The sequence below is a fragment of the Xenopus laevis genome, chromosome 2L, assembly GCF_017654675.1.
Source record: "Xenopus laevis strain J_2021 chromosome 2L, Xenopus_laevis_v10.1, whole genome shotgun sequence".
Lineage (NCBI taxonomy): Eukaryota > Metazoa > Chordata > Amphibia > Anura > Pipidae > Xenopus > Xenopus laevis.
In genome coordinates this window covers 53,835,236-53,851,049 of record NC_054373.1, presented here as the reverse complement: position 1 = coordinate 53,851,049, position 15,814 = coordinate 53,835,236, and the positions used below count along the sequence as shown (strand labels likewise).

Sequence of the window (15,814 nt, the reverse complement as noted above, 5' to 3'; positions counted from 1 at the left end):
TGTTATCATACATTTCTTTTAAAAATGTTATCATATAAGCTGGAGACCCCTGAAACTACTGCCACCCTGAACCTAGCAGTAGCTCCAGGATTCCCACAGTAGGATGTATCAATAGGCGCAACATACTTGTTCCCAACAATTAGATAAAACCCATGCAATATTAGAAAGGGGTATTAAAAAAAACAAAAAACTTTTTTCTCAGTTTTTGTTTAAAAGCATGGATCAGACATCATTAGAAACACATTCCACATTACAGCCACCTGACGCCTTTCATGCCACCATTTTGAAAATGAATTCCAGAAATGACACAGTGCCAACTTTAATAATCCTAGATGCAAATACATCTAGTGGGTGGTAATTCAGTCTGAAAATGAAAAACCTGAAAAAAGACTTCTGAACATCCATGTGATCTTGCTGCTGGCATTGGGGAAGCATGAACCACAACAGGATGATCAAAAATAGACTGTAACACATTTTACCATGTCCAATAATAGCAGCAACCCTTCCATCCTTTTCTAAATTAGGAACTGACTAGGTCTGTTACATGGAAATGGAACAAAAAGGGTGTAACCTCATACCTTCTGGAAACATCAGATAAAATATATCCCCTTCTTAGTAAGTGTCAGACAGGATGTTGATGAAGTTTGTTCAAAGGCACAGAGAGAAAACAGAGAGGAAACCAATCTGCACCAGGACATTACTTGGGCTTGAACTCATTCCCATCAAATAATCCCAATGCCTGAATCCTTGCTGATAAAACACAGGAATGTGCACCTGATTACGCTAAGAGCTCATGCTTTTTTACAAAACCACCAATAAAGCTGGGAAACACCCAACCTGGGTTTATGATAGCTTTATTTTCATATCTGCCCTCCTTAGGAAATAGAATATGACTATGGATTTGACCAAGACATTTGTCATCGAATTCAATTCTTCAGGACGGTCTTAATGTCACATATGGACTTTTGCCTAAGGGCTATGGTCAGGCATGTCCAAAGTGCGGCCCAGGGGCCAATTGCGGCCCGTTTTCAAATTTACACCGGCCCTCAGCCTCCATCATGACATTAATAATAATGAGGCCCCCAGCAGTGTGATCAGGAATCCCATAGCAGTAATATTTGGGCACATGATTAGTGAAATGATCTGCCACTTGGTCTATACTGCTGCCTGTGTGCTGAAGGTGTTAGCAAAAGACACGTACTGGCACATAGAGACGCGCTGTTTTCGCATATTTCTTTAGGGCTGAAGGTGTCAATAGACGTATTGATGTGCGAGTACAGTAAACTAAAGAAGTATGGTGTCACTACGTGCCAGTATGTGTCTATTGCTAACACCTTCAGCACACAGACTGCAGTATAGACCAAGTGGCAGATCATTTTACTAATGTGGCCAAATATTACTGCTTACGATTACTCGATTCCTGTAATTTAATGTTAATGGTTCAAAGAATGTTGGGCTGAATTGTCGGCCCCCACATATTTTCAACTCACCAAATATGGCCCTCATTGCAAAAAGTTTGGGCACCCCTGGCTATGGTGCTACAAATACAGGTGATCAGTATGCCAGGCGATTGACAGGGATGGATCCCATTAACTTAGGTTCCACAATTTTACTAGAAGACACATTGATTATTGTTGTCAGCGGCAAGTGTTTCCTGGAAATTGACAGTTCTGATTGCTTCTGAGATTAAAAGGCCAGATGCGCCATAGCCCAAAGTCGAATTGTTCTGTCTTAGCACTGGAGAAGTCATGGTAATTCAGACAAATAATGTAGTTCATATATTTCTTTGTGGATGGGACTAAATGATCCAGATTTTCTCATATGCATAATTTCCATCATATTCTACTGGACATGTTCAATATCTATTGCCTGTTGTATTAATAAAGAATGTTCAGACCACAGATGTTTTTTCTTTGCATATAGGCTCTCTCTAACCCACTTTATATCCTCCCCCATTGAACTCCTCCTGTAACATGGGCACAAATAACAAAAGGAGTGATGAGGGGTATCTGCAGGAATTCCACCTAGCTCATTAAAAAAACAAACCCTAGGAAATAGTCTTAGGTTTCCCCCTACTAATTTTATAGACCAAAGAGTGCGATTAGTCTTTCCCATGTTTGTAGAATGATGTAATAAATGAAATCTAATCCCCACTAACCACCCTGATCCATAACGTTACCTGAACCTACTACATTTGGTTTGAATTTACTTTTGAATTTACTTGGTCACAAGTGGTTATTGTCTGGCTCTTTTGTCATTTTCTAAAAAAAAATGCTTTAACTGTGCTATAATTTAGTAATTTATAACAATTTAGAGGAGGAGCACACTGTGACCATACTAGTCTGGGTCTTGGCTATACTTCACAGGCGTATTTAATACAAGTTTTTGGATATCCGACAGATTGTCTTGCACGGTCATTAGACAGATCTTAGTGCAATTAGACCACACACATGCACGGGTAAAATACACTGATCACTCAGCAGAAACATATAGCGTTCAGGTCCTGTGTTGTTTCAAGTTGACCAATGACATTACATACATACATTGTGCTGCAGCCAAGTTTGATAAGGCAAATCTATCATTGTCAAAGGAACTTACTGTATAGGCAATTAATAATACAGTTTCAGTTTACCACTCTTGTATTATGTTTACAATGTGTTCTTTAGGTTTTCTTTTTTTTCCTTTTTTGTGATATAAGCGGTTTACCAGTGTGTTTTCTCAACCTAACATGGTCTCCCTAGAACAGACAACCCAGTCACTAGTTCCCTTGTAAGTGGAAACTCACAGCGACTCACAGCATCTGTATGCAAAGAATATGTTAGGTTGCCAAACTCACACATTTATTATTAAATATATACAAAATGAAGAAATGCATAAAGCTATCAGTGAAACACATTTATTAAAGCTCCAGTGCCATGTAGTGTATTATAACAGTGACAGTTCCCCTTTAATCACTTTGACTTTGTTATTGCTCAATGCTCATTGTATATGAAAAGACAAAGGGAGGAATGTAATAAAAGTCGGTATAGGAAAAATATTCACAATGCGAATAATTATGCTTCTGTGTGAATTTATCTTTGTGCGAATTTAATATAGCTTTTGCGAACCCGGAAACTGTTTAGCGACCACTTCCAACAGTGGAAGAAGGTTTGCAAATTTTATAGTTAGCACCAGTGCACAGTGAATGTAATAAAACTTCTTACTGAAAAAGTTGTCATGTTTGCTCCAAAAGGTTACCGGGGGAATGTAATAAAAGTCGGTAACGGAAAAACTATTCGCAATGCGAATAGTTATGCCTTTGCGCAAACAAATTTTGCTTTGCGTGAATTTAATATAGCTTTTGCGAACCCGGAAACTGTTTAGCGACAGTTAAAAAAATTCGTTATGTTTGCTCCAAAAGATTACGACACCTTCAAGCACTTAAAATTTGCGATGTAATAACAGTTTAAGGAAGAGTATTAAATTGCAAAATCAGACTTTTTATTCTTATTTGTGCTAATTGTTTTGCTCTTTGCGACTTTTATTACACTCCCCCAAAAAAGTTCTAGTTGGTATAAACACACACTCACATGTATAGTGTGTTCTGTATGTACAGATTTCATATGCTATATAACATATGTTTTTTTAAATACATTTGTGGCAGCACAAAAATATCCTCTATAAAACTGGGAAATAGAAATTCACTGTCCCATTGCCAAGTCAACCACTGCATTAGCACATAGTAAGTTGCAGAGAGGTCCTGTACAGGAACAGCACATGAGTCCACCAATAATGTGTATTTCGGAATGCTTATGGGAGAATGCATAGAAAAAACACAGAATATTTGTGCATGTTGGTTAAATATACAGTATTCATGCCGAATATACTGGGATCCACTGAAAGGGGCATAGAGAAATAATAGGTATCATAGTAATTACACTCATTTATCTCTAATAACTCTTGGCAAAAGCAAAAAAGAAATTTACAGGGGTCAGTTGGCACTTACACTTATCCTCTAAAAAGTCATGTTATGCTCATGTCATATAAACTTGTACAAGACCTGTCCGCAGGACAAAAGAAGCACAAAGGGTCTGGACATACAATGTGCTGTGAACACAATGAATTGCTACTCACCAAGTAGTATCAGCATGCTTAACAGACTCCCCAAAAGATGCATCTTATTTAGCTTTCTGAGGCAGCACAGTAGCATCATTCTTGCAGCTGTATTCAGTCAGACACAGAGATGCACAGATGGACCAGGTTCTCGGTTGTTGTGTAATGTTATTTGTGGAAGTTAGTGCATCCCCTAAGGTCAGAGCCGCAGAGAGAGAGAGACTTTGTGTGTGTGTGTCTGTGAGTTCAGACCCAGGCAGCTATGAGGTGGAGTTTCAAATGTCCCATGTTTCAAATGATATGTTTTTGTACTCCCCCCCTAGAATGTAATTACGTAGGGCTGAGAAGATTAACCCTTTACTGAGTTGACTAATTCTCCTGAAAAGAAACCACGTGAACCTGCTATTTAAAAAGAAACATTATTCATTTATTTTTTATTGTGATATAAATATATATATATATATACAAGAAATGGAAAGTTTGAGAACAACACTGCTGGCATATAGAAAATATACGAGTAGATCTTAAACGTGAAGAAAAGGAAATGTATTCAAACACAGCAGCCAACACAGTACATAATCTGCGCAGTTATTCCTATTATATTCAGGGTGATACCATTCATTTTTATCATCCTTTATTTATACAGCACCAGCATATTCAGTCATTTATCACACCATCATTCACTTGCCCACAGAGCTGCCCATCTCATTTCCCCATGAAAGCAACAGAAATGCTAGGGACAGTTTTAGCAACAGCCCCACTGAACTGCCTGTATGGCTTTTAATGTTTTGAATAGAACCCTGGACCGCACTGCTGTTGTGAATAAGTTCACAGGAACTTATTTACCGGGAGTACAGAAGAGTGCTAAGGGCTCATACATGGTCCACTTGTACTGGAACCATTGGCTGGTGCAAGTTGTGCTAAGTATCTTGCAAATGATTACAATTTTGGCACAATGTGAAGAACACAGCTGACATAAATACAAGGAATCTGTAGCACCTTATGTCCCACATCGCTCCCCAGCATGTTTTTTCTGAATGATAACAAGCTAAGGGTAATCCAGGGGACACCCACGTGCTGACATCCTTTTGCCTCTCATCAGGGTGGAACATTGAAGACACTGTATACAGAATAAGCTGCAACTCCTTGCACTCAACATGCAAAACTATTTTGGGGCAAGGTTAAAAATGCACTTTGTTTTGCATTATGCACCTTGCCCTGTGTAGCTGGGCCTGGTATTCTGCAAAACACATCTTGGGATATCTGAATTGTCTTGATTATACTACAATTGTTGCTATAAAATTTGAACAAATCTATATACATGACTTTGTTAGTATATTATTATACATTATGCAGTGTCTTGTCTTTCATGCATAAAGAGTATGCTTTAGTTGTAGATGAAAACAAGAGAGAGAACACAGTAAAGTAGGAATACAAAGGGGCATATTTAGTAAAAAGTGAATTTTATCCTTGTCTTATTCTGCCAAAGTTTGCCAGCAGGCATATTTTCACAATTCATTGAATATCTACTATAAAATAGTAAATACGCTCTTGTGAGAGAAATGTGGCATATTTTCTTGAAGGTGTAAAGTCTCTGTTAAAAGTCATCACTGTATTTTCCCAATAAAATTGTAGTGGGAAAAATGCTTTAGAGAAATGGTGTATGTGGGATATTAGCATGACGGATGAGATGAAGCGATGCAAAAGTGGCTGCTTTATTGTGATAGGGGCAGTTGGCCGGCCTGAACCTGGAGAAATGTGTCTCAGTGGTAATTCATTATTGTGCTCTTGGTAAATTGGATGATAGTCTCAGATTCACACTGGAGAAATTTCACCTGGCAAAAAGATATGAATTCTCACCATTGCTAAGATTGTATTAACCAATGTGAAGTTCATTCATACAAAAAAGGAAAATGGAAGGTTTTAGACAGGTTGACTGAAAGGAATGTTCAAAACAGGATAACAGAATAGAATGAAATTGAACAGGAGAGAGGGAAAAGGAAAGAAAAATTGTTAGACATCAAATGAATTAGGGAAGTCCCATGGGGTAACTGGGAAAATATGTTAAGGATTGGGGGTTACAGATTTACAGAATCAAAAATAAAAGAAAGAGGTCGAGAGTAAAGGGAGAAAAGCAGAAAGAGCAGAAAAAAGGTAAAAGTAAAATGAAGCAAGAGGAGAGGGAAGAAAAGGCAAACTGAGAATAAAAAATAGAGGATGGAATGATGATTAATAAAGGGTCAGGGAAAGACATGGAAAGGAAATCATAGCTTGGCATGCCGACTGGTAGAGAAGTTATTTGTTTAAAAGGGGAGACATCACAATTTGGCAAGTTTAAATTTATCGACATGGCAAAATTAAGTTACTGACATCAAGTTACATTGGTTATTGACTTCAATTCATGAATTGATTGTAACTAAATACGTACAGGTATATTTGTAAAAACCCTCACAGATGTAGCAGATCAAATGGGACATCCGGGAAGCTATCTGTTATAGTGCTCTGTGTTTTAGAGCAAGGTATCACAACATATTCCCATATTCTTCATGGTAATGTAGATAACAGCTGGCCAAATAGTGCAAAAATTCCTTCTATGTTAACATATGTCTAAATGGCATAACAAAAGCATACAGAAATGGTCTCTTACCTACATAATGGCATAATAAGCTTTTATAATGGCATCATCGTCTTGTAACAGTGGCTTATTGTACTGTGTTGCCTCATTCACAGGATCAAGAACTTTGATTTTGCAGGGGGTTGAGCAAGAGATCCTATGCATAAAATAAATCCCAGCATACTATCCAGATGTTCATGATAATGACATCTACTTGCTGAAATCAAAGACCTTAATTAAATAAACAAGTGAGAAGAAGAGACTTTCAGCGACTAGAGAAGATTGGTCTAATGTAAAAAATGATACTTATTAATTCTGGTATCCGATCAAAAGGATTTCACCAGTTTCTATGCAATATTTTTTGCTTTCATCATATTTGCTCCCTCTTAACATATAGGAGCAAATTCACTGTAAGGCGAATTTTCACCAATGGGCGATCCGTCACACTTGGCACCACTTTGTCAGGCGCAAATTCGTTACCGCTAATTCTCTAAACTGTGAAGTTGCGTCTCTGTATCCAAACGCTGGCGAAGTGTTGCTAGCATTAATTCGTCAGCACGAGCATTTCATAGCGAACTTTCATTAGCATTAATTTCTGCCTAGCGAAACTTTGTTAGTACTCTTTTGTTTAGGTCAATTTGAATAGTCTTTATTATAGATGTTGTTGCAAATGTTTGAAGTGGCCACTTATTATGACAAATGTTCAAGGAAGCAAAATAAAGACAGAAGGGATCCACTGATGCCCAACACATGACCCCACCCTAAAACAAATGTGGCATGCCCCTTAAATTGGTTAAAAAAATTGTTAACGCAAAAACCTTTAATAGTTCTTTTGAAAACAATCCCACTTTAAAATATGAAAAAACACCAGCGTTTTTTAGAACTTTTATGACTTTCCAGCATACAGGATATGATGTCACTGACATAAGATCAGTTTGCCAGGTCTAAGCTGGCGAAGGAAACTCTGGTGAAAGGGGTATTCTAGAATTGTCATCTACGACATTATTCAGAGTCTTGGAAAACAGTATACATTTTCAGTTAACAAATATACACAACTGCTACACACAGCCCTTTGCTTCTCAAACTCCCATATAAAATATATACAGAATGTGTTTTTTTTATTGTGTGAGACAAGCCTTTTCTCTCTTTCTGCCTGTACATCAACATGGGTGAAGTATGGAATCCTTTCATTCAAATGCACAATGAACAGTTAATGTTACGAATAAACTCTCCCAGATCAGCCTCAACTGGCAAACTCCAGCCTAGGCTGAGAATCTAATTCCTCCACCCGTAACAAAGTGTATTAATGAGAGAACTGTAGCTTTTTCATTCCTAATAGCTGCCAAATTGCATCACAGACTAAATGAATCCATATGCAGAATATGTGGGATTCTAGTTCTACTAAACAGCATCAACATCTCATCTCCTGAGCCACACTTAACTGTAACAATATGGGCTGTATTTATAAAGCTGTGTAAAATATGTTATGCCTAAAAATTGTGTAAAAGTGTGACTTTTTATTAATATTTGTAGACTTTTATAAACATGCCGCTCTGACTTGTTCAAATACTTTGGATGTCCTCCTTAGATTTTTTCATGTATAATATTGTGCATGGCTTTGTTTGTCTACTACAATTTTTATAGGCCTTCTCTAGTGCCTGCAACCATGATTTGAAGCTAGACCATGAGTGTACTGTGATTAAAGGCAACAGAAACATTTTAGAAGAGTGCTAGTCATAAAAGAAAGGAAGTCTACACAACTAACCCTTCTCTTGTTGGCCCTATAAATAGTAATAGTAAATCAACTAAAATAGAACCTAGGAAGAATCTGCATCACTTGCCACACTGTAACTTTAGTGTCAACATCATAGAGTTTATTGGGGTAATGTTTGCTTTTGGTCTAGAAACACATAGCAGCAAATCAGTAGGCACCATTTAATGGTACGCTGCTTAAAAACACACATCTGATTGGTTGCTATGAGCCTGTAACTAGGTGCTTCATTTAGGTATGAAACGCATCAGGCTGAATGTATACTATTTTAAAGGGTGTTGGAACCTTTTAATAAAATAATGGACAGCAACTATTGACTAAGGTCTTGTTTGTGCCAGCTCAGTTATGCAGGATAAAGGAACAAAACAATGCTATCGACCCTAATATTGCCCCTTTTTAGGTGGCATTTCACTAATTGTATTTTTAGAATGATGCAGTCAATCCAGCCTGAAATTTAAAAGGCATTCATATTTAGAAGAAGAAATTGTGCAAGATAAATGCGGCAAATTTTCAGCAAACAGCTAGCTTAAGGAAAGCTTTACAGTTTGATCACTTGGAGTAGAAATAAATATTTACCCATGTGGGATGTGTCAGTATGTATACTTTGGAAAAAAAATATCGACTCGAAATTGGAATAAAAAAAGACCAATCAAAATGTATTAAAAAAAAATCGAACTTCGGTGAATTTGCTGTGTTCGAATCATTCAATAGATTTCGAATAGAAGGATTTGCCCCAAAAAACTTTTCTAAGATTTTTCAAAGTCCACCAAATGACTCCAAATAGGGTGCCATTGTCAAAGATGACAATGGCAGTAGAAGAATGCCGGAAAACTTGGTTAAAAAAAAAATAATAATACTTTCTCAAAAACAGACAAAAATTCAATGTTGCCGCAAGGGGATAAAAGACCCGACTTCTGAAAAGTTTCTTAATCGAGGTAGTTTTAATTATTAATAAAATTAAAGGGTATAGTTTTTGATGCATGAATTTGTTTGGAATACTGCTTCTTTTCCACTTTGATAGTAAAGGTGAATATCCTCTTTAACAAACATGATGTTAAAGGTTCTAAATCATGCAGAATTGTTAATAATGGGTTTCAGATTATTGACCACTTTACTCAAATATGCTGTAAGGCAGGGGTTTCCAAACCTGCTGTAATCGACTATTTTGTATCCCCTATGTGAACTGGCAGACTACAGGTGGATCTGTTTGGCACGACATATGGTCTTTATGCCTCCAAACTCACCTCCAAGTCAGAAATCCAAAACTGAGCACCTGCTTTGAGGCCGTTGGGAGCAACATCAAATGGCTTGTGAGCAATATGTTGCTTTGGGGATCATTGCTGTAAGGCATAGCCATTCTTGCCTAGTAGTACTGACTAGGATCACTAAAAGGGGATGCTTTGTGAAAACACCCACTACCCACTGTTGGTCAATAACCAAATATTGTCAATTAGAAGCACCAATTGAGATTACTATGGGGCAAATTCACTAACCTGCGGAGTTGCGCTAGCGCAGGCTTTGCCACACTTCGCCGCACTTCGCCAGGCGGAGGTTCGCCAGGGCGCCACTAATTCACTAAAATCCGAAATTGTGCTCAGGGAGGCGAAAGGTAGCGAAGTTGCTCTAGCGTTAATTTGTCAAGGAAAGCGCAGTTACGCTAGCGATGCCTAATTTGCATACGGCACCAAGTTAAAGTACAATGGACGTATATGTAGCAGCAAATACATTACACTACACAAGCCTGGGAAAGCTTCATTAAATAAAATAGAGTTGTTATATTGCCCTACACATGTGCCCACTGTATAGTTTAGGTGCCATATGTTAGGAAATGTAGGGGGGAAGGAGGGTACCCCCAAAAAAATTTACGATCTTTTTCAGCCTATCACCCTTAAAAAAGGAAAAGACGCCAGCGTTTTTTGTGACTTAGAAAGAATTTCAACTTTTTTTGAAGCAATCCCTATCTATTCTATTGCACTTCGCCTGGTCTGAGGTGGTGAAGGCAAGTCTGGCGCAAGAGGTAGCATTCAGTAAAATGCGCAAGTTAGTGAATTAGCGTAGTTACGTCCCATCGCCATAGCGCAACTTCGCCTGGCGTAAGGGTGCGAAGTAGCGCTAGAGTAGGTCCACTTCCAAGCGAATTTACGCCAGCACCCGTTAGTAAATCGGCGAAGTAATGAAATGACGTCACGCTGGCGAATTTGCGCTAGCGTTAGCCGCTTCGCTCTTTAGTGAATTTGCCCCTATATCTTTGGGACATCAGATGCAATTCTAATTCATATCAATGGGAAGTGATTTACTACAGATAGTAGGCATTTAGACAGCTGCTGCAAACAGACATAATCAAAACACCCCATGTAACATAAAACTAACCTCAGACTGGGGGCATATAGCAATTTTTCAAAGATCCGTACAGATAAAAATTCCCCTCCCTGCAGAACGCTGCTTCCAATTAGCCTATTACAGAGATCTATGTTTCACTCTGGCTCACTCTGAGCTTTATTTCTTTTACTCTAGTTTCAAAGTTCTATGGCACGGGCTGGGCAGCTGTAGGTAGTATGTAGTCACTTCCTGCAGGTGCTGTATGCATTGTGATAATAGGAATGTGTTTTCTGATGCAAGGAAACATTTACATTCCTAAGCAATAAATCTGTAAGAGACACTTGGTTATAATGAAGTTGAAAGCATAGTTTTGTATAACATTTATAAATAGTTTTTGTTCAGTTTGAGATTCATTTAGAATTTGCATGATTTCCTTAAGCCAAACTCCCTGTATCCTCCCAATACCCATCACTCCTCCTGCCTCTGTGTTTTCTCATAGACGTCTTCCTACTATTATTTGAGATTTTAATGGATGTGTATTGAGTTCACAGCCAAAGGAAATCCTGATTCTGTGAGGATAAAAATAGCCATTTACTGCCTGTTGTGAGTAATTGCATTCACTGCAGAGAATTCAGCCACACCTGAACACAAATCTCTCAGACTGTCATAGACTCTTACTCGCTATTGCACTTCCAGAGCCATCTTCTCATACTCTCAATGCATCACATTTGTCACTTTTACAGCAGTCTCAACTGAGTCTCACTGCATCACCTTTCCATAATAATCAGTATTGGCATCTTTTTCATCTCGTATGTTGGATTTTTAGACTGCAATGTCTTTGAGACCATTTGAACATTGGTGGCCAACATATTACAGAATTATTTATTAGTGCTTAATGCAACATATTGTTGCTGTAATAATTTGAGTCTATATCTATTAATGAAAATGTTTTATAAGCTTTATCCATTTTGGACAGTTTCGGAAATAATCAAGTTAATTTTCACTAGCCCCGATTTACCAATTTGTCTCTCTACAAGCTGAAGCTGAGGTCAGATTTAGATTGACAGGTAGCTCTTATACAGGGATGTAACTACAGAGGGAGCAGACCCTGCAGTTGCAGGGGGGGCAGGAGGTATGGGGGCCCACAAGGCGCAAATACTGAGCAATTTCAATCTATTGCTAGAATAGGACAACCTCTGGATATGTAACTTACTGTCTTTGGCAACCAAAGAGCAAATTTATGCTCATATGAGCTAAAACAGATAACAGATAAGATTTGATATTTACAGCAGTTTTTTAACATTAGTGGATAATTCTGTATTAAGCCATATCTTCAATAATATTTTCAATCAATTCCTAATTTTACCCTGTACCTGAATTCCACCATGAAAGTGATACACTGTATGGTTTCCTTGTTATTACAAAAATCTTATGGAAATTTTTTCAGAAGAAGCTGATGACCACTGTGACCTCATCCAGACATGGAAGTTCCTCCTACGAATGTCTGTAGAGTGAAGGGTTGGTTTCACATTCACCTTTTCCTGCTGGAATGGGTGTAACAAGGGAGAGGGTCTCAAAGTCAATAGAAGGAAACAGGAAGCTGGTAAACAGGAATGTTGCAATATTAGCAGTAGGACAAATGCCAAAAAAATGTCAGGCTATTTTTTTGTGTTTTTTATAGGCTTACTGTATATCAGCCTTATTTAAAAAGTAGTTGCATAAGAAGCTGATATATATTTGCTATTGTAAATGTTATATTATTTGCTGTGATGTTTTGAAGGGCTGGGACCTGATATCTCATCTAAATGCTTCGACCCTGTGTACATACTGCAATGTACTATAGAATAAACCCTAAAGAGATAATGTCAAGTCAAGAGTAGTTTATTGTCATTTCATCCATATACGTTTGAACAGTACACAGTGAAATGAAACAACGTTCCTCTAGGACCATGGTGCTACACACAACATAGATGTACCGGACAACAGACAAAAAGTGCAATTGCAAAAATATGCAACTCCTGCAAGACAGGACAGCATAGTGCATGGACAGGACAAGATAGTACACACTCAGCAGATGTAATATGTTAAGAAAATAATGCTAAACGTCAGACATGATGGGTGTATCATTGTGATATGATAGTAGTGAGAACATGATAAAGAAAACGATAAAGTGCATATATGCTCATAGAGAACAATGTAGTTCACACTTGTAAATTTGAAGTTCATACTTGCTAATTCACTGCTTTGCTGACCTTCCAATGTGTTATTGAACCATCCTAGAAGCACTGAAAACCAAAACCTATATTTTCTCTACTTTCCACTTTTTTAGTTTCCCTTTCTATTTGTCTTATAAAAGTGGAATTCTCACTAGCAGGAAAAACCTTCTTCATTTAAATTCAAGGCGATATTTAAAACTGGCCATCACACTGTGGTGTTGAATATAATACTTCCTGGTAGTTATATCCACCCTTTATTAAAAGACACATCTGGTCTTATTCTACAGAGAATTATATGACATTATATGACATCTGCTATTCTGTAACGGGTCCATCCATTCAATTGTTATTTTCTCACATCACAAATTATATGAAAAATGTTGGCGCTACTAGAGAATAAAAGAGAAAAACGAATGCTTTCAATAATCATGGGCTATTTATTATTTACTTTACAGCATAAGGGTGCTATCCAGGTTTGTGTAGCCAGCAGCCTATCACTTAAGTTAGGGTGAATCCTGGATTTTCCACAGGAGACCAGCAGCCACTGCTTATATTATATGTACAATGTAAATCATAAATAAAATTTTGCAGAGATAGCCTGTCATGAATTACAGGCACTGCCTCTGTGGAATGGGTTACAGTCTAAGGTCCCTATCAGATTCACACACACACACACACTAGACTCAATTTTATCTGCACTGGAAGGCAGCAGGGCCAACCTCAGAGATGCCTAAAGTTTGCTGGGACTGGATTAGATTCTCTCTTACTGGTTTTTAAAACTGAACAGAATAATTTCAGTTATGTAATAGGAAGAGGTCAGTACTGTTTCCTCCTGAAATAAGCATTGTGCTCTTGAGTATCTTTCTATGACAGAGCATTGAATGGGCTGCGTTTTGCATCATTATACATATCCTGAGACCCTTCCCTGCCAGGAACAATGTAACCACCCAAATATTAAGGAAGTGAATGATTGACCTTTAGTCATACTGTGTATATATCTCTGCTTGAATCCAGTACACAAAGGGTTGACATCTAGCTGGTAAAAACACTGTTTAATGCCAAGGTTATTAATAGGATAGAAAGCTAAAAAAAACATAGGAAAAAGTGGCATCATATGGCTGCATCTGCCTGTCTATATATATATATGGTGGGCATTCTGGGCTAGCAGAGCAGGTACATAATTATTATAAAATATTACATATTCTCAGTAAGCTGAGATTTGACAGTGAAAGGAAATTGGCACAGTTTGTAAAGAACAGTCTAAATGAAACATTAAACGTTAATTTAGAGTTCATATTATGCAGTAATGATTGGGATGTCATGCTGTATTCTTTACATTGTATTTTGCAAGTCAACATTTAAAAGAGCATGATAACAAGGTTCATGTTTGCTCAGGTTGTGCCAGGCAATGACGTTTCCAAGATATCACTTTATTTTAGCTAAGAGCCAAGGGCTGTCTAACCCACATTTATACTAATAATACTAATAATGTTCTCCAAATCTAAAACATTCCATCTTTATTTTGCTCTCAGTGCCTGTCTGGATCAACCTTCTCTAAAGATGCATTTTAGGGTCTATATACCTCACTACAGTACATTAAAGCCCAAACCATAATACTGCCACCTCCATATTTTGCAGAGAGTATATGGTTCTTATGCTGAAATGCAGTGACACTTGGCTTCATTCAAGCCAATGAATTATTTTTTTATCTTATCTGTCCACAGAAAGTTCTTCCAATACCATTCTGACTTGTCCACACGGTGTTCAAAAAACTATAGATGGGCAGCAATGTTCTTTTTGGATATCAGTGGATTTCTCCTTCCATCCCAGTCATGAACACCTTTGTTGTTAAGTTTTCTCATGATGGTGGACTCATGAACACTGACATTGGCCAATGCAAATGCAAATGCTTTTAGTTCCTGAAACATTAGCCTGGGATTCTCCTGGATATCATGGCTTTCAATGTGTACACAATCTATCTGATAGTGGACTGCTGGAGTCCATAGTCCAGTTTTGCAACCTTTTCCAGCCCCGTGACCATCAATAACTGTTATTTGGAAGTTCTCTGAAATCTCTTTTTTTTAAGCCTTGATACACTTCCATATACCTGAGTTGTTAAGATCAGACTTCAATTGAACACCCAGATTTCTGTTCTTTAAATAATGCAGGGTCCCCCAACACTCACATCTGATTATCATCCCATTGTATGAAACACCCTACTCTAATTTCCCCTTCAAATGAGCATCCTAGAAGTTCATATACTTTTTCCTCACACAAATACTTTGAATCATTCCTCAATAAATAAGTATATTTTGACATGTTTAATTAATTGGCTTCTCATTATCTAGTTTTAGGTCTTGTGTGAAAAACAGATCATGTTTTGATCATATTTACTGTATGTAGCAATAGTAGAAATGCAAAAGGATTCTCAAACTTTCAAGCATCACTATATATTGTATGAAGAAATTCAGTTTTTGGAAGAAAGCAATTAACTTCTGGCAAACGACCTTTGTGCTTGTATGCATTGTTTAGTTCTCAGTAAACATGTGACTCGCAAATCTATTTCCTTTATGGCAAAGAGCAGTAGCTTTGTCTTGCTTTATGGCAGGGTTTTTTTTCTGACCACTATAGCGTGTCACAGCTTTAACTGAGGATGTCCTAATGTCTCCACCGAATGGATTTAGTGTTTCCATTCCGCCTTTCACCATATACCATCACCTGATGTGATGAAGTAGAGGAGAATTGTCAGGGAGGAAGTGTGCGATGTTACAAAAAGTGAGTTCTGAGATGTTTCCTTATCTG

At 37.7% G+C, this 15,814-nt stretch overlaps 1 protein-coding gene across 1 annotated transcript in view; it reads right to left on the bottom strand.

Annotated features, from left to right (window-relative positions):
* The window catches only part of LOC108708054 (hematopoietic progenitor cell antigen CD34), a 41,550-nt gene extending 37,187 nt beyond the window's left edge, over positions 1 to 4,363 (bottom strand). Inside the window, exon 1 of the mRNA XM_018246338.2 lies at positions 4,114 to 4,363. Coding sequence (XP_018101827.1) covers positions 4,114 to 4,192 — 79 coding nt within the window. The 5' untranslated portion in view covers positions 4,193 to 4,363. The remainder of the gene's footprint in view (positions 1 to 4,113) is intronic.
* Between the last annotated feature and the right edge of the window lie 11,451 nt (positions 4,364 to 15,814).